At 36.7% G+C, this 20,711-nt stretch overlaps 1 protein-coding gene across 4 annotated transcripts in view; it reads left to right on the forward strand.

The window, feature by feature from the left end:
* ATP7A (ATPase copper transporting alpha) overlaps positions 1-20,711 on the forward strand; it is a 157,656-nt gene that overhangs the window by 74,147 nt on the left and 62,798 nt on the right. For all 4 annotated transcript variants that reach the window (XM_058713986.1, XM_058713983.1, XM_058713984.1 and 1 more), the window contains exons 3-4: positions 15,241-15,730; positions 16,259-16,984. In XM_058713986.1, coding sequence (XP_058569969.1) covers positions 15,241-15,730; positions 16,259-16,984 — 1,216 coding nt within the window. The remainder of the gene's footprint in view (positions 1-15,240; positions 15,731-16,258; positions 16,985-20,711) is intronic.

The raw sequence follows: 20,711 nt of genomic DNA on the forward strand, positions 1-20,711 counted from the left end.
GAGAGAGAGGGAGACCCAGAATCCGAAGCAGGCTTCAGGCTCTGAGCTGTCAGCACAGAGCCTGATGCAGGGTCCAAACGTATGGAGTGCGAGATCATGACCTGAGCCAGAGTCGGATGCTCAACCGACTGAGCCACCCAGGTGCCCCAGCATTTTATTTGTTTTTAAAAAAATGTTTATCCACTTTTGAGAGAGAGTGAGTGGGGGAGGGTCAGAGAGAGAGAGTGAGAATCCCAAGCAGGCTCTGCACTGTCAATGCAGAGCCTGATGCAGGCCTCAAACTCATGAACTATGAGATCATGACCTGGGCCAAAACCAAGAGTCAGACACTTAACTGAGCCATCTAGGCTCTCCCCTATTTTATTTTTTTAAGTAGGCTCTATGCCCAACGTGATGCTTGAACTCATAACCCTGAGATCAAGAGTTGTATGCTCTGATAACTGAGCCAGCCAGGCACCCCTTGGTGTCTTGTATTTTTATTTGCTAAATCTGGTAACTTTACTTTGTATCTTTTTTTTTTAACATTTATTCATTTTTTAGAGAGAGAAAGAGACAGAGCATGAGCGGGGGAGGGGCACAGAGAGAGAGAAGGAGACACACAGGATCTGAAGCAGGCTCCAGGCTCTGAGCTGTCAGCACAGAGCCCGATGCGGGGCTCGAACTCATGAACCGTGAGATCATGACCTGAGCCAAAGTTGTACACTTAACTGACTGGGCCACCCAGGCTCCCCCTGGTAACTCTACTTCAAAGTCATTCTTCCTCCTTACTTTTAGCCTCTCATACCAATGATTTATTTTTTGGCCCTATAAATTTTACTTTTTTAAAACTTCCATATAAATAGAATCACACATTATATAGCCTTTTGAGTCTGGCTTCCTTCACTTAGCGTTATGCATTTCAGATCTACTTATGTTGTTTGTATCACTGGTTATTTCGTTTTTATTGCTGAGGAGTATTCCATTGTGTGGATGTGCCACAATTTGTTTACCCATTCACTCATTGAGAGACATTTGGATTGTTTCCTCTTTGTGATTGTGAAAAACAATCACAGTATGAAAAACACTCTGAGTGTTTACATACAAGTTTTTATGTGGATATAGGTTTTCTCTTGTGAATATTCCTAGGATTAAATTTGTTCCATTGTATGTTAAATGTATGTTTGATTTTTGTAGGGGCACCTGGGTGGCTCAGTTGGTTAAGCATCCGACTTCAGCTCAGACCGTGATCTCACGGCTTGTGAGTTTGAGCCCTGTGTCGGGCTCTATGCTGACTAGCTCAGAGCCTGGAGCCTGCTTCAGATTCTGTGTCCCTCTCTCGCTCTGCCCCTCACCTGCTCATGCTCTGTCTGTCTGTCTCTCTCTTAAGAATAAATGAAACATTAAAAAAATTTTTTTATTGTATATTTAATTTTTTGAGGCACTGGCAAATGATTTACTACAGTGGCTGTACTATTTTATCTTCTCACCATCAATGTTTGTGGGTTCTACTTTTTCTACATTCTAACACTTTGTATCATCAGTCTTTTTAGTTATAGACATTCTAGTGGGTGTGTAGTGGTAGCACACCAGTTCTCATTTCCTTAATGGCTAAAGTTGTTGGGCATCTTTTTGTGTGTTTGTTATAGGCATTTGTTTTTCTTCTTCGGTCAAATGCTGTAAAAGATTTTGTCAGATTTTTAGCTGTTTTTTTTTTTGTTTCCTTATTATTCAATTTTGATTGTCCTTTATATATTTTCAATATAAATCTACTTTTAGATGTGTGCTTTGCAAATATTTTTCAGTCTGTGACTTTTCATTCTGTTTGTTTGTTTACTTATTTATTTAGAGTAAGAGGGAGAGAGCAAGCACACGACCAGGGGAGGGGGACAGAGGGAGAGAAGCTGCTGCAGGGCTTGATCCCATAACCCTGGGATCATGACCTGAGCCAAAATCAAGAGTCCAATGCTCAACTGACTGAGCGACCCAAGTGCCCCTCATTCTGTGTTTTAAAAATTTTTATTTAAATTCCAGTTAGTTAATATACAGTATTATATTAGTTTCATGTGTACAGTTTAGTGATTCAATACTTCCATACAACACTTGGTGCTTATCACAAAGAGTGTACCCCTTAATCCCCATCACCTATTTTACCCATTGCCCCACCTACCTCCCCTCTGACAACCATCAATTTGTTCTCTATAGGTAAGAGTCTATTTCTTGGTTCGCCTTCTTCCACCCACCCCATTTGTTTGTTTTGTTTCTTTTTTTATTACATTTTTTTTAACATTTATTTTTGAGAGACAGAGAAAGAGTATGAGTGGGGGAGGTGCAGAGAGAGAGGGAGATGCAGAATCCGAAGGAAGCTCCAGGCTCTGAGCTGCCAGCACAGAGCTCGATGTGGGACTCGAACCCATGGGCTGCGAGATCATGACCTGAGCTGAAGTTGGATGCTTAACCAACTGAGTCACCCAGGTGCCTGTTTGTTTTGTTTCTTAATTTTCACATATGAGTGAAATCATATGGTGTTTGTCTTTCTCTGACTGACTTATTTCACTTAGCATAATACTGTCTATCTAGCTCCACCCATGTCATTGCAAATGGCAAGATTTCATTCTTTTTTATGGCTGAGTAATATTCCATTATACATATATATACCACCTTTTCTTTATCCATTTATCAGTCGGTGGATGTTTGGGCTGTTTCCATGTTTTGGCTATTATTGATAATGCTGCTATAAACATCGGAGTACTTGTACTCCTTCAAACCTGTATCCTTTGGGTAAATGCCTAGTAGTGCAATTGCTGGATAGTAGGATAGTTCAATTTTTAACTTTTTGAGGAACATCCATACTGTTTTCCAGGGTGTTTGCATCCAACAGTGTAAGAGGGTTTCCTTTTCTTTGCATCCTTGCCATCACATGTTGTTTCCTATATTAAAAAAATTTTTTTTAATGTTTGTCATTTATTCTTGAGAGAGAAAGACAGACTATGAGTGGGGGAGGGACAGAAAGAGAGGGAGACACAGAGTCTGAAGCAGGCTCCAGACTCTTTGCTGTTAGCAGAGGCCAATGCAGGGCTTGAACTTGTGAACCATGTGAGACATAACCTGAGCCAAAGTTAGACGCTCAACCGACTGAGCCACCCAGGTGCCCCTCCTGTATTGTTAATTTTAGCCATTCTGACTGATGTGAGGTCATATCTCATTAAAGTTTTGATTTGTATTTCCCTGATGATGACTGATGTTGAGCATCTTTTCTTGTGTCTATTGTTCATCTGTTTGTTTTCTTCGGAAAAATGTTCATATCTTCTGTCCATTTCTTAACTGCATTATTTGTGTTTTTGGTGTTGAGTTTTATATGTTCGTTATATGATTTAGATAGTAATCCTTTGGCAGATATGTCATTTGCAAGTTTCTTCTCCCATTCCATAGGTTATCTTTTAGATTTGTTGATGATTTCCTTCACTGTGTGGAAGCTTTTCATTTTGGTGAAGTCCCAATAGTTTATTTTTGCCTTGGTTTCCCTTGCTGGAGGAGACGTACCTAGTAAGAAGTTGCTCCAGCTGAGGACAAAAAGGTTGCTGCCAAAATCTAGGATTTTGATGGTTTCTTGTCTCACATTTAGATCTTTCATCCATTTTGAATTTATTTTTCTGTATGGTATAAGGAAGTGGTCCAATTTCATTCTTCTGCATGTTGCTGTCCAGTTTTCCCCACACCGTTTTTTGAAGAGACTCTTTTTTCCTTACATTGGATATTCTTCCTGCTTTGTCAAAGATTAGTTGGCCATACATTTGTGGGTTCATTTCTGGGTTTTCTATTCTGTTCCATTGATCTATGTGTCTTTTTGTGCCAGTACCATACTGTCTTGATCACTACAGCTTTGTAATATAACTTGAGGTCTGGAATTGTGATGCCTCCAGCTTTGCTTTTCTTTTTCAAGATTGCTTTGGCTATTTGGAATCTTTTGTGGTTGCATAAAAATTTTAGGATTGTTTGTTCTAGCTATGTGAAAAATGCTGGTGATATTTTGACAGGGATTGTATTAAATGTGTAGATTGCTTTGAGCAGTGGAATTCCATGAGCATGGAATGTTTTTACATTTCTTTGTGTCATCTTCAATTTCTTGCATGAGCGTTTTATAGTTTCCAGAGTATAGATCTTTTACCTCTTTGGTTAGGTTTGTTCCTAGGTATCCTATGGTTTTTGGTACAGTTGTAAATGGGATGGATTCCTTGATTTCTCTTTCTGCTGCTTCATTATTGGTATATAGAAATGCAATACATTTCTGTATGTTGATTTTATATCCTGCAACTTCACTGAATTCGTGTATCAGTTATAGGATTTTTTTAGTGGAGTGTTTCAGGTTTTCAGTATAGAATATCATGTGCAGATAGTGAAGGTTTGACTTCTTCCTTGCCAATTTAGATGCCTTTTATTTTTCTTTTTGTTGTCTGATTCCTGTGGCTAGGACTTCCAGTACTATGTAAAATAACAGTGGTGAGAGTGGTCATCCCTGTCTTTTTCCTTACTGTAGAGGAAAAGCTCTCAGTTTTTCCCCACTGAGAATGATATTAGCTGTGGGTATTTTATAAATGGCCTTTATTAGTGAGAATGATATTAGCTTTGGTTATTTTATAAATGGCCTTTATTATGTTGAGGTATGTTCCCTCTAATCCTATTTTGTTGAGGGTTTTTGTCATGAATGGTTGTTGTACTTTGTCAAATGCTTTTTCTGCATCTATTGAGAGGATCATATGGTTCTTATCCTTTCTTTTATTAATGAGGTTTAGCACATTGATTGATTTGCAGATGGTGAACCACCCTTGCAGCCCAGGAACAAATCCCACTTGATCGTGGTAAATGAGTCTTTTAATGTAGTGTTGGATTTGATTTACTAGTATTTTGTTGAGAATTTTTGCATCCATGTTCATCAGGGATATTGGCTTTTAGTTCTCTATATTAGTGGAGTCTGTCTGGTGGCCTTATGGAATGAATTTGGAAGTTTTCTTCCATGTCTATATGTTGGAATAGTTTGAGAAAGAATAGGTATTAACTCTTCTTTAAATGTTTGGTAGAATGTGCCTGTGAAGCCATCTGGCCCTGGACTTTTGTTTCCTGGAATATTTTTGATTACTGATTCAATTTCTTTGCTGGTTATTGGTCTTTTCAAGTTTCTATTTCTTCCTGTTTCAGTTTTGGTAGGTTATGTGTTTCTAGGAATTTATCCATTTCTTCCAGGTTTTCCAATTTGTTGGGCATATAGTTTTTCATAATATTCTTTTATAATTTTTTGTATTTCTTTGGTGTTAGTTGTTCTTCCTCTCATTTGTATTTTTGTTTATTTGAGTCCTTTCTCTTTTCGTTTTGATAAGTCTGGTTAGGGGTTTATCATTTTTATTAATTCTTTCAAAGGACCAGATCCTGATTTCATTGATCTGTTCTGTGTTTTTGTTTGTCTTTTAGTTTCTACATCATTTATTTTTGCTCTAGTCTTTATTATTTCCCTTCCTCTGCTGGCTTTAGGTTTCATTTCTAATTTTTTCTATCTCCTTTATGTAAGGATAGGTTATTTATTTGAGATTTTTCTTGCTTCTTGAGGTAGGCATGTATTGTTGTAGCCTTCCTATTAGGACTACTTTTGCTGAGTCCCAAAGATTTTGGACCAATGTGTTTTTATTTTCATTTGTTTCTATGTATTTTTAAAAATTTCTTCTTTGATTTCCTGGTTGACCCATTCATTCTTTAGTAGCATGTTGTTTAACCTTCATGTATTTGTGGTCTCTCCAAATTTTTTCTTGTGGTTGACTTCAAGTTTCATAGTGATAGGGTCAAAAAAGATGCATGGTATGATCTCAGTCTTTTAGTACTTGTTGAGGCTTGATTTTTGACCTAGTAGGTGATCTATTCTGAAGAGTGTTCCATGTGCGCTTGAAAAGAATGTGTATTCTGCTTTAGGATGGAATGATCTGAATTTATCTGTTAAGTCCATCTTGTCCATTGTGTCATTCAAAGCTGTTTTTTACTTGTTGATTTTCTGCTTTCATGATCTCTCCATTGCTGCAAGTGGAGTGTTAAATTCCCCTACTATTATTAACTCATTTTGAATAAGTTTCTTTATGTCTGTCATTAATTGTTTTATATATTTGGGTGCTCCAGTGTTGTATGCATAAATATTTACAATTGTTAGATCTTCTTGTGGGATAATATCCTTTATTAAGATACAGTGCCCTTCTTCATCTCTTGTTACAGTCTTTGGTTTAAAATTTAATTTGTCTGATATAAGTATTGTTACTCTGGCCTTCTTTTGGCATCCACTTGCAAGATAAATGGTTCTTCACCCCCTCACTTTCAATCTGCAGGTACCTTTAGGTCTAAAATGAGTCTTTTGTAAGCAGCATATAGATGGATCTTATTTTATATCCATTCTGATACTCTATGTCTTTTGATTAGAGCATTTAGTTCATTTACATGTAATTGAGTAATTATTGATTGACACGTATTTAATGCCATTTTATTACTTGTTTTGTCATTGTTTCTGGAGATTTTCCCTGTTTCTTTCTTGTCTTTGTCATTTTTGGTCTTTCCTTTCACTCAAAGTCCCCTTTAATATTTCTTGCAGAGTTGGTTTAGTGGTCACGAACTTCTTTAGTTTTTGTTTATCTGAAAAACTTTCTCTCACCTTCTATTCTGAATGATAGCCTTGCTGGATAGAGTATTCTTGGCTGCAGATTTTTCGCATTCAGCAGATTGAAAATATCATGCTACTCCTTTCTTGCTTGCCGGGTTTCTGTTGAGATATCTACAGCTAGCCTTATGGGTCTTCCCTTGTAAGTTAGGTACTTCTTCAACTTTTTTTTTTTTTTTTTTTTTGGGACAGAGCGAGACAGAGCATGAACGGGGGAGGGGCAGAGAGAGAGGGAGACACAGAATCGGAAACAGGCTCCAGGCTCCGAGCCATCAGCCCGGAGCCCGACGCGGGGCTCGAACTCACGGACCGCGAGATCGTGACCTGGCTGAAGTCGGACGCTTAACCGACTGCGCCACCCAGGCGCCCCTGTTAGGTACTTCTTTTGTCCTGCTGCTTTTAGTATTTTCCTTTATCACTAGATTTTGCAAATATAATTACAATATATCTTGGTATTGGCCTGCTTTGGTTGATTTTGATGGGAATTCTCTATGCCTCCTGGATCTGGATGTCTGTTTCCTTCCCCTGATTAGGGAAGCTTTCCACTATTAATTCCTCAAATAAATTTTCTACCCCCTTTTTTTCTCTTATACTTCTGGACTCCTACAATATGAATATTATTAGTTTGATGGAGTCATTGAGTTCCCTAAGTCTGTTCTTATGTTCCATAATTCTTTCTCTCTTTTGTTCAGCCTCATTATTTTCCATTATTTTATCTTCTGTGTCACTTAGTTGTTCTCTGCTTCTTCCAGAGAACAAATGCAATGAATGGTTCATTGCATTCAGTCTGTTTCAAATCTCAGTTATTGCTGACTGATTTTTCATTTCTGACTGATTTTTTTAACCCTTTTATCTGGCAGTAAGGCCTCCCTGAAGTCTTCCATTATTTTCTTAAGCCCAGCAAGTATCCTTATGATTCTTGGTTTAAATTCTCCATCCGGCGTATTACTTACATATGTTTTGCTTAGATCCCTGACTGTGACCTCATCTTGTTCTTCCATTTGGGGTGAATTCCTCCATCTTGGTGTTTTGTCTCTGTCTTCTCTGTGTTAGAAAAGCCTGTTATGTTTTCTGCTCTTGAGATAATGGCTTTATGAAGAAGAGGTCATCTAGTGTCCAGGGCCTGGTGCTTCAGGGAGTGTCTCTGGTGTGTGCTGTGTGCACTCTGCTGCTGTGTTTCATCTGCTCTGTCCTTCAGCCAGTCGTCTGTAGAGGCTCTTCTTGCCTGCTGTGTGCAGTGTTTGGTCCTTGGCTAGACTGTGGCGAGTTTTAACTAGGTGTGTTCTGGTCTCTTTGTTAAATAAAACTTGATGGCACAAAAACAGACACATAGACCAATGGAATAGAATAGAAACCCCAGAAATAGACCCACAAACGTATGGCCAACTCATCTTTGACAGAGCAGGAAAGAACATCCAATGGAAAAAAGACAGTCTCTTTAACAAATGGTGCTGGGAGAACTGGACAGCAACATGCAGAAGGTTGAAACTAGACCACTGTCTCACACCATTCACAAAAATAAACTCAAAATGGATAAAGGACCTGAATGTGAGACAGGAAACCATCAAAACCTTAGAGAAGAAAGCAGGAAAAGACCTCTCTGACCTCAGCCGTAGCAGTCTCTTACTCGGCACATCCCCAAAGGCAAGGGAATTAAAAGCAAAAGTGAATTACTGGGACCTTATGAAGATAAAAAGCTTCTGCACAGCAAAGGAAACAACCAACAAAACTAAAAGGCAACCAACGGAATGGGAAAAGATATTTGCAAATGACATATCGGACAAAGGGCTAGTATCCAAAATCTATAAAGAGCTCACCAAACTCCACACCCGAAAAACAAATAACCCAGTGAAGAAATGGGCAGAAAACATGAATAGACACTTCTCTAAAGAAGACATCCGGATGGCCAACAGGCACATGAAAAGATGTTCAACGTTGCTCCTTATCAGGGAAATACGAATCAAAACCACACTCAGATATCACCTCACGCCAGTCAGAGTGGCCAAAATGAACAAATCAGGAGACTATAGATGCTGGAGAGGATGTGGAGAAACGGGAACCCTCTTGCACTGTTGGTGGGAATGCAAATTGGTGCAGCCGCTCTGGAAAGCAGTGTGGAGGTTCCTCAGAAAATTAAAAATAGACCTACCCTATGACCCAGCAATAGCACTGCTAGGAATTTACCCAAGGGATACAGGAGTACTGATGCATAGGGGCACTTGTACCCCAATGTTTATAGCAGCACTCTCAACAATAGCCAAATTATGGAAAGAGCCTCAATGTCCATCAACTGATGAATGGATAAAGAAATTGTGGTTCATATACACAATGGAATACTACGTGGCAATGAGAAAGAATGAAATATGGCCTTTTGTAGCAACGTGGATGGAACTGGAGAGTGTGATGCTAAGTGAAATAAGTCATACAGAGAAAGATACCATATGTTTTCACTGTTATGTGGATTCTGAGAAACTTAACAAAAGTCCATGGGCGAGGGGAACGGGGAAAAAAAGAGGGAGGGAGCCAAACCATAAGAGACTCTTAAAAACCAAGAATAAACTGAGGGTTGATGGGTGTTGGGAGGGAAGGGAAAGGGGGTGATGGGAATTGAGGAGGGTTCCTCTTGGGATGAGCACTGGGTGTTGTATGGAAACCAATTTGACAGTAAGTTTCATAGTTAAAAAAAGTTAACATCACAGTGCACTTCAACTTAGTATTTGTGTATAATTTGGGTAAATACATAGTCGTGCAATATCTGGATTGTAGGGTAGTTCTTTTGTTAACTTTTTGAAGGCCGTATACTCTTTTCCACAGTGGCTGTACCAGTTTGTATTTCCATCAACAGTGCAAGAGGGTTTCCCTTTCTCCACATCCTTGCCAACACCTGTTGTTCCTTGTGTTGTCGATTTTAGCCATTCTGACAGGTGGAATGTGATCTCTCATTGTAGTTTTGATTTGCATTTTCCTGATGGTCAGTGATGTTGAGCATCTTTTCATGTGTTTGTTGGTCATCTGTATGTCTTCTTTGGAAAAATGTCTATTCATGTATTCTGTCCATTTTTTAATTGGATTATTTTTTGGGGGGTGTTGAGTTTGATAAGTTCTGTATATATTTTGGATACTAACCCTTTATCAGATATGTTATTTGGAATATCTTCTCCCAGTCAGTAGGTTACTTTTGTGTTTTGTTTATGGTTTCTTTACTGTGTAAAAAGCTTTTTATTTTGGTGTAGTCCCTGTAGTTTATTTTTGTTTTTGTTTCTGTTGCCTAAGGAGATATCTAGAAAAATGTGATGGTTGATGTCAGAGAAATTGCTGCCTGTGTTCTCTTCTAGGATTTTTATGATTTCAGGTCTCACATTTAAGTGTTTCATCCATTTTAAGTTTATTTTTGTGTATGGTGTTAGTGATCCATTTTAATTCCTTTACATGTAGTTGTCCAGTTTTCCCAGCACCATTTATTGAAGAGACTGTCTTTTCCTCATTGTATATTCTTGCCTCCTTTGTCATAGACTCATTTACCATACAAGCATAGGTTTATTTCTTGGTTTTCTGTTTTGTTCCATTGATCTTTGTGTCTATTTTTGTGCCAGCACCATACAGTTTATATTAATGGATTTTTCTTATGATATTTTAATTTTTGGTATCGTATATTGAAGCATCAAAGTAGAGTTTTACTTGATTAGTATATACACATTATTTTTTCTTTTTTTTTTTTTTAATTTTTTTTTTTTTCCCAACGTTTTTTATTTATTTTTGAGACAGAGAGAGACAGAGCATGAACGGGGGAGGGGCAGAGAGAGAGGGAGACACAGAATCGGAAACAGGCTCCAGGCTCCGAGACATCAGCCCAGAGCCTGACGCGGGGCTCGAACTCACGGACCGCGAGATCGTGACCTGGCTGAAGTCGGACGCTTAACCGACTGCGCCACCCAGGCGCCCCTACACATTATTTTTTCAACAAACAATAATAGAATTTGTAGTGTGAAGTATGTAATATATATGAGGTCCCTCATGCATTTTAAATAGTTTTTACTTGAGTCAAAAGTATTTGTGGTTGGTGAATCAAACATACTAGAAATTCAATATAACTGATAAATCATTTCACTTTTCTCCCTTCATTCTGTGTAAAATGACAGAATCCTTTCAAGCCCTGAAGAACTGATGATTATGTTGAGTTGTTATGAAACCTCCTTCTTAGGAAGGTGCAGCCCTTGGAGTTAGGGTGATTTGTCCAAGGTTCTAGCATTCATCTTGCTTGAGAGCAAATCATATAGAAATCACATGCAGATAAAGTATACTGTACTTGAATTTCATATATTATATTTCAGTAGATAAAGAATACCATACTCATTAAAATAATGGATCTTTACAATTCCTGTCGACATTTAGTACTCTCTACTCCACTATTAATGCATTTGAGGCCACAGAGTATGTTTGATTTCATTTCTTCTCTTCCAGTCCTGCCTTCATCCAAATATAGAAATAGTCTTCCACCTTGAGGCCTTCCTATGAGCCACAGTCATAATTTGTAGACTGTTACATGTTTATTTTCAGAGGAATTATTGATTTAATGGAAATATAGTTCTTATAAAAGTTAAAATAACGGCATTGGTTCCCAGTGAAAGATAGAAAAAGACAAGCTGTTGAAACTTTTGAACAATGTAGGGAATAGGCGGAGGTGGTTTTTGTTGGTGGGGTTAATGTGAAAGGAGAGCTACATAGATCCAGAATTGTACTGCTACCAGCAATTTCTGGGTCTACAGAGTCATTGCTTGTTTTTGCTCACCATTGTGTCCCTAGCAGCTTAGCACAGTGTCAGGCACATAATAGGCACTCCTTAAATATTTGTTGAATAAATAAATGTTATTTTAGCTTCCTGCCCACGCATTTGACATCCATAACAGTATTGTGATAATCACCATGTGAATTTCCTCTTAAAAGAAACAAAGGTGCTGCTTGTTTTTGTTTCCTTTGAGATTTTAGGCTTGAAACATCTCTTTGATATCTAATATTCAGAGGAAAAGTTGAGGAAAGTTTCCCCAAAGGGGAACATTTTTGTTTGTGCTAAGTGTGGTTAGACAGCTTTAAAACACACAAATAGAAGTTACTACATAAGGAAGTGCTTTCAGTCTACAGCATGAAAACAACGTAGGATAATATAACTTTTTAACATAGTATTTTATATAAATAGTTTCCTTATTTCCTTATGTCTTTTACAGAAGATAGGCTAATGCAGTAGAAAGCATATCAAATCCTCTAGAGACAAAGTGACTTTTGCTTTTAAAATCATTTTTTGGGGGCTCCTGGGTGTCTCAGTCAGTTGAGCGTCCGACTTCAGCTCAGGCATGATCTCACGGTTTGTGGGTTTGAGCCCCACGTCAGGCTCTGTGCAGACAGTTCAGAGCCTGGAGCCTGCTTTGGAGTTTGTGTCTCCCTCTCTCTTTGTCCTTTCCCTGCTCATGCTCCATCTCTATCTCTCTCAAAAAATAAAATAAAACACTAAAAAAATTTTAAATCATTTTTTAAAAAGTTTATTTATTTATCTTGAGGGTGGGGAGTATGCGAGCAGAGGAGGGCCAGAGAGAGAGGGAGTGAAAATCCCAAGCAGGTTCCTCACTGTCAGTGCAGAGCCCAACACAGGGCTTGATCTCACCAACCATGAGATCATGACCTGAACTGAAATCAAGAGTCAGATGTTTAACCGACTGAGCCACCCATGCACCCGAAAAATCAGTTTTAAGAATGGTTTCTCATTGGATATGTTGGTAAATTAACATTTTTGGGGGGATGGAAATTAGCTCAAAACCAGATCTTTTTAAAGTGTACTTAACATACTTTTTAAAGTGTACTTAACACTTTACAGTGTACTTAAACATAAAGGAAAAAAGAAATCTACACCCTTTTTAAAAAGTTTGGTACTTTATCAGAAAAAGTATAGTAGTACCTGGATCTGTACTGTCCAATGGAATATTCTGCGATGATGGAAATGTTCTATATATACCCAGTACCATATGGCAACCACTTAGCCACATTGGCCATTGAACACTTGAAATGGGGCTAATGCAACTAACTGAATTTTTTTTATTTTAGTTTTGTTTTGTTTAAAACACAATTATCATACGTAAAATTGACTTCTTTTTGATATAAAGTTTTGTGATTTTTTTTTTTTTAGTTTGGTGAATTTTAACATATCTATATATTTATTTAACTACCAACACAACCAGGACACCATAGTCCCATCATGTCAAAAAACTCCCCTGTTCAGCCCCTTTATAGTCACTCCTCCCCCACCCCTCATCTGTTCTCCATCTTCCTCTTTAGTTTGAATATTTAAAATTTTTAAAGTAATTTTATTAATCAGAAAAATCATTGGAGTGTGATTAGAGTTTGAAAGAGAATCTATTTAGAGATACAAAGCCACAAAAGCCTTCATTTTGTAATGACTATATTTGTATTGTGTCTGTTTCAAAAGTATATGTCGGAACTGCATGTGGTTTGGCTATACTGCAACTTATTCATGGAAAATGTTATATGGTGTATTCCAAAACAAAATATAAATTATTTTCCCACTTTTTCTGTTTTGAATCACTTATGTTAGTGGTTTCTTCCACAACTAAGATCAAGATGACCAACTAGAATTACTAGTCTAAGCATCTTTTCTGTGCCAGGGGTGCATTTTAAGATTTCACCAAATACCTAGCCATTGATTACCAAGCTAAAGGAAAAAAGATTTAACTATATAACTATTGTTGACAGTTTAAAGTGAGATTTCCTTCTCTTAATTACTTTTAATTATATTTTGGTGTTGCTTTTATTTACGGAACAAAGATTTTCACCAGGAATCTAAAATAATAATGCTCATATTTTAACTGCCTTTAGAACATTAATACCCTACCGTCTCTCAAAATCAGTTGGGTCTAAAACTAAATTTATCATGTTTCTTTTCCCACCACTCCAACCTCGTCCTCCAGTTTTCTTCTCTCTGATAACAGTTAATGGCAATACCATCTATCCACTGGCCCAGGCCAGAAACCTGTAACTCATAGTCATCTCCTTTACTCTCTATAATCTCCTTACTAGTTCTTGCCCTCCCAAATGTATCTTGGAATTGCCCCTTTTTCTTTACCCTCAATATTCATGCCTTAATTCAGATCTTCTATGTATTACAATTACAATGGTCTCCTAACTGATCTCCTATCCTGTCACTCCATTCCACCCCCCACACATCTGCTGTGTCTCCAAGATGATTCTTCTCTAAAATGCTAATACAATCATGTCATTCCCTTGTTAAATTTTTTTGTGACTCTCTATTACCTATAGGCTAAATTACCATTATTGGCATAAAGTGGACCCCATAGTAAATCAGTTGCCTCATTCTCCAGTTTATCATCTTTATCTACTTTATCCATTTGTCTGGAATTCCTGCCTCATACATTCTTGCTAATTTCTGTGTGTTTGTTTACATTCAGGTCTTATCTCCCCTAAGAAGGCTTTTCTGACCCATATTCCCAGGGATAAATACATGTCTCTTTTCTGTATTTTCTATGCTAATATTCCTCCCTGTGACTGTGTCATGCTCACCGTTGTATCTTGAGAATCCCAGTTCCTGGCACATATAATAGGTGCTTGATAAATATTACTTGTTCGGTGTTTACCTTTATATAACTCACTGCTTCAAAGAACTACTTTCCTATCTATTTGCTCTTATAACAACTCTAGAAGGTTATAGGGCATATTTACCAATTTTTCAGATGGTAGAATTAATGAATGTGTTGACTAATAAGTGGAGAATTGACAATGGAACTCAAATCTTCTGACTCCCAACCCAGTGAGTGTGTGTGTGTGTGTGTGTGTGTGTGCACATGTATTTGTGTGTATGACTACACCATTAATTTTTGTAAGATGTCAGCCAGATATGCATGCAGTCATGGTAGTAAATTATATACAGTAGCTGAGCTTTAGGAATACAATCATTATTTTTATCATTGAATCAGGCGAAGCAATAAAGATGTTCTTATTGTGAATAAAAGTAATACTAGGCTGTAGGGACTTAGAAGGATATAGGAGTATATGCTACAAAATCCTATCATTGCCTTTAATCACACACTAGCATGTTTATATCTTTTCTTCCGAACAAAGTTATTTTAATCAAACATCTTAAAATTTAAACTTCATATCCCCTTTTATTTTCTGCAGCTGATCTGTTTTCTTTATTATCTTTGAATTGATAGAGAGTGAAGTATTGGAATAATTTGTGAAAGGAGATAGTAGGAAAAAGTTGTTTGTACTCTGTTGTAAAATTCCAGGGTGTGTTTGTCCGTGTGTGTGTTTCAAATGCCTAATCAGTAGCTGAGTCACATACACCTACATACAAGTTTATCATTCCTATAAGTACAGAAGACATTTTTTTGTTTCTTTCCAAAGAGAATAGTAAAGATGAGAACTAATAGAGAAACTCCATTTGGTTGAATTATTTGTCCCATTCTTCTTGAATGCGGCATGATGATTGCTATTTTTTAAGTTCTAGGTCATAAAATTGAATTAAACTGACTTTTGAAATTCTCTTCCAAAAGGTTTCACTGGAAGAAAAAAATGCAACTATTATTTATGACCCTAAACTACAGACTCCAAAGACCCTCCAGGAAGCTATTGATGACATGGGCTTTGATACTGTTCTCCACAATCCTAACCCTGTCCCTGTTTTAACTGACACTGTGTTTCTGACTGTTGCTGCTTCACTGACTCTGCCATGGGACCATATCCAAAGCATATTGCTCAAGACCAAGGGTGTGACAGACATTAAAATTTCCCCTCAGCAAAGAACTGTAGTGGTGACAATAATCCCTTCTATTCTGAATGCCAATCAGATAATAGAGCTGCTTCCGGATCTCAGTTTAGATATTGGAACTCTGGAGAAAAAGTCAGGAACTTGTGAAGATTATAGTATGGCTCAAGTAGGTGAAGTCATGCTGAAGATGAAAGTAGAAGGAATGACCTGCCATTCATGCACCAGCACCATTGAAGGAAAAATTGGGAAGCTGCAAGGTGTTCAGCGAATTAAAGGTAATATATCTGGTGGTATTTGGTTGTTTTGTAAGGATTAGCTTTCTGTTTTGGCCTTTTAAGTTTTTGCTTTCGTCTTAAGCATGGGTTTTGAATCCACAGACTAGAGTGCTTACTGCTTCATTGAAGTCTGAGGTACAGTGTGCATATTTCCAGGATTAATGTGGGTAAAGCTAATGATTATAATTAAAAACTACATGAGTTTTGAACTAGCAGAAAATGTAGCTGGGGTGGCAGTTCATAGAGTTCAGCGTTTTTAACTCAACATGCCTGGGGTCCTCTCTACCTCTAATCTGTTTCTGTTCAGGCATGCAGAAACTTGGGGACCATAGATAAAGTAGTCATATTTTTTTACTTTTTTCTAGTCTGTGTCAGTAACATTTTATGAAAACAGAATTATCTTAAGAAAAGCTAGTGACAACGAAGACAGAGAAACAATTTTGTGTGGTATTGATTTGAAAACTACAGAATGTTTTCTGAAGTGGCCTAAGAATAACTGAATTAAATATTTCTCTTTTCACTAACTAGTCTCCTTGGACAACCAAGAAGCTACTATTGTTTATCAACCTCATCTTATCACAGCAGAGGAAATTAAAAAGCAGATTGAAGCCGTGGGCTTTCCAGCATTCATCAAAAAACAGCCCAAGTACCTCAAATTGGGAGCTATTGATATAGAACGTCTAAAGAATACACCAGTCAAATCCTCAGAAGGATCACAGCAAAGGAGTCCATCATATAGCAGTGATTCAACAGTCACTTTCCTTATAGATGGCATGCATTGTAAATCATGTGTGTTAAATATTGAAAGTGCTTTATCTACACTCCAATATGTAAGCAGCATCGTAGTTTCTTTAGAGAATAGATCTGCCATAGTGAAGTACAATGCAAGCTCAGTCACTCCAGAAACCCTTAGAAAAGCAATAGAGGCCATCTCACCAGGGCAATACAGAGTTAGTATTATAAGTGAAGTTGAAAGTACCTCAAACTCTCCCTCCAGCTCATCTCTTCAAAAGATTCCTTTGAACACAGTAAGCCATCCTCTGACTCAAGAAACTGTGATAAACATTGGTGGCATGACTTGTAATTCTTGTGTGCAGTCTATTGAGGGTGTCATATCAAAAAAGGCAGGTGTAAAATCCATACGAGTATCTCTTGCAAATGGCAATGGGACTGTTGAGTATGATCCTCTACTAACTTCTCCAGAGACCTTGAGAGAAGCAATAGAAGACATGGGATTTGATGCTGCCTTGTCAGGTAATTATTACTTTTTTCTCAGATTCCCTTAATGTTTTTTTATCTTCTAATTTGGATTCTTTGGCTTTCATCAATAATAAATAATGAGCAATAGGTACTGCAGTTCTGGTTTTTGGAAGTAAATCTTACAGAGGTAGTCAGCAGTGTATACAAAGATGCCTAAGGATGTTTGAATAATTATCTACAATATTTAAAAACTAGAAACATTATATCATGATACATCCATATGCTGAAATGCTATGAAGTCATAAAAAATTATAGTATTAAAGATACTTAATGCCACAGGAAAGTGTCTGAAATATTTTGTTAAATGAAAAACTAAAAGCAAAAAATCTGTATATTCAGCATGATCAAAATATTATAAACACATGTATAAGGATTTATACCATGTACATATTATTTATGTATATGAGTGAATAAAATTCCTGGCAGGACATGAACTAAAATTTTAACAGTGGTTATTATATGAGTGGTAGGGTAAAGGTGATATTTTTTTCATTGTGCTTTCCTATGTGTTTTAAGTTTTATGTGACAAGGATATATGCATGTATGATGGGAGAAGCAAATGCTATTTTGAAAAGAAAAAAGGTAGAAATAAATAATAGAATTTTAACTGTAGTTTTAAATTTAGGCATTCAAATGAAACTGACTCTTGAACTGCCTCAAAGTCTTTCTATTTCCTGACAGCTCTTACCTTGAACTGAAACCAAAAATGAATAGTGCATGGAATTTGCCTATGTGAACTTGTTGTTTTATTTATTTTTATTTATTTATTTTTAATGTTTATTTATGTTTGAAGGAGAGAGACAGCATGACTGGGGGAGGGGTAGAGAAAGAGGGACACACAGAATGTGAAGCAGGCTCCAAGCTCTGAGTTGTCAGCACAGAGCCTAATGTGAGCCTCAAACCCACAAACTGTGAGATCATAACCTGAGCCAAAGTCAGAAGCTTAACTGACTGAACCACCCAGGTGCCCCACTTGTTGTTTTAAACTACAATATAATCTAGCTTTGAATTAAACTGGAAATGCCCTAATGAAATTTCTTGCTGTAAATAAAATAGAAAAGTTGTATAACTAATTTCTAGACCATGTTATTAACTTTTGCAATTCTGATCAGAATGAAGGATATCAAGTAACAATATTTGTTTTTCAAGCTCAATAAAACTGAGAAGCATAAAAATTTATATTAAACACATGCTCAAATTATTATGGTAGGTAAATATCAGTGGAAGAGGACCCAGAGACATACTAACTATTCTTGATTTTCATATTCATGACAAATGGTAGAAATTATAGAATTCTCAATTTTTAATGTCAAGATATAGTTTGTATGTCATAAAATTCACCCTTAAAATTTTTTTCTTAAAAACATTTTTTTTCTTTTAATTTAGAGAGAGAGTTGGGGAGAGGAGCAGAGGGAGAGACAGTCTCAAGCAGACTGCGTGCTCAGTGAGGAGCCCCATGCACAGCTTGATTCCATGACCCTAGGATCATGACCTGAGCCAAAAAATCAAGAGTCAGACACTTAACTGACTAAGCCACCCAGGTGTCCCAGAATTCACCCTTTTAAAAGTATACAATCCAGTGGTTCTTAGTATAATCAGAGTTTTGCAGCCGTTACCACTATCTAATTTTATAACATTTATATCACCTGCAGAAGAAACCCTGTACCCATTAGCAGTCACTATACATATATGTGATATGTATGTATATAAAATTTTGTTTCTCCATTCAACAGTTGGTGGAAATTTGGAAAGTTATTTCCGTCCTTGGCTTTTAAGAATAATGCTGTTATGAACATTTGTGTATGAGTTTTTACTTGAATGTATGTTTTTATTTCTCCCGAGTATATACCTAAGAGTGCAATTTCTGGGTCATAGGGTGAATATGATTAACTTTTTCAAGAATTGCCATACTTTTCCAAAGTGGTTGACCCATTTTACATTGCCACCTAGAATTCTCACTTTAATAAATAAAATCTCAAAAGACTAGAATTATTTTGCTCTAAAAAAGAGATACATAATTCCTTATTAGAAAATTAATATAGAATACTGAACTGTTGAAGACCTCCAGTATTAAAAATTTGAACAAAGTATAGGAAATCCATAATTGCAAAGGGAAATAATTATGAAACCAGAAGCATAATTTTAATTGGAAATATTGAAGTGAAACCATATCAGGTAGCCATAAAAAATGAATGAGATTAGTTTTGACAAAATTTAGTTGTGTCAGTCATTGCTTACAATTTTTAAAATTTTCAAAATGACAGTATTTGAAATTGATTAACATTTTGCTAACCCATAATGTTGAATTATTCTTCAGAGTTTCTATTAAACTAAAATACTTTGCCGTACATAATGCATTATGGACATCATATAAATAAGTTTGGCTTACATCATTATCAATCAAACAAGTTACTTACACTGATATTTCTATGCCTATGCCTCTTAAATATAGGAACTCAAATCATATCAACTCATACCACATATAGTATAAAAGTGAAATATTTTTTTACAGTCAAATCTGGCATCTGGTATTATTGTAAGCAGGGATCTCACAGACATTTAGACTAGACCCCCAAAATGGCATTTGCCCTATTCATTTGGGTCTGTATTTTTGCAGCTGAAAATGGTTCACAGATCAGCAGTAGCGGCAGCATCTCTGGGAGCTTGATAGAACTGTAGACTCTCTGACCCACTGCACACCCATTAAATAAAAATCTACATTTTGATTTTCATGAGCTCTCCAGGTAATTCATACGTGCATTGAAGTTTTAGAAGCACTGGTGTAAATAATTTGCTGCATGGACCTCTATAAATAAACTCTGAATTAAATCTATATTAACATTTTTCATTTAATACAATGATAATATAATATGAAATGATACAATTTAAAATGGCATTTAAGAATTTTTATGTAACAGAGCGCCTAGGTGGCTCAGTCGTTAAGCATCTGACTTTGGCTCAGGTCATGATCTCATGGTAGGTGAGTTCGAGTCCCACATTGGGTGATCTGGAGCCCTGCTTTAGGTGAGCTTGAGCCCCACTTCGGGTGAGCTCGAGCCCACTATGATTGCTTTTTCTGCGTTTACTGAAGTGATCATATGGTTTTTATCCTTTCTTGTATTGATGTGATGGATCACATTGGTTGACTTGCAAATATGGAACCACCCTTGCATGGGAGGTATATTTTTATCATGACCATCAATCTCATCATTCTCTTAAAAAGACAAATGTGAAGTTAAGTCTTCATTAACCAATTAAAGCAAAAAAAAACCCCTCAAATTCTTTTCCTTTTTTTAACTTTGTTATTTTTAATTTCAAACTTATAGAAAAGCTACAAGAGCAATACAAAAAAATTCCTGTTTACCAATTTCTCTCACATTCCCTGGTTGTCAATATTTTACATTTGTTTTATCATTCTCTTTCTCTCTTCACACACACACACACACACACACACACACACTCTTTTTCTGAGTCATTTGAGAGTGGATTGCAGAAATGATGTTTTAAATTCTTTCTAATCTATTTTCTGATTATATGTTCTTCATATTCACACATTGATCCTAGTTATAAGGATTAGATTGGAAACCCTTTCTTGAAATTTTTGGAATCTTTTCTGATTATTGCCTCGAGTGCAAGAAAGTCAACCTTCCTTCCTTTTGAATTCACTTAAGCATAAGTAGTGTTGCTACAGGCTATAGAAAATCTAATTGAAGGAGAGTAG

Source organism: Neofelis nebulosa, chromosome X (genome assembly GCF_028018385.1).
Source record: "Neofelis nebulosa isolate mNeoNeb1 chromosome X, mNeoNeb1.pri, whole genome shotgun sequence".
Classification (NCBI taxonomy): domain Eukaryota; kingdom Metazoa; phylum Chordata; class Mammalia; order Carnivora; family Felidae; genus Neofelis; species Neofelis nebulosa.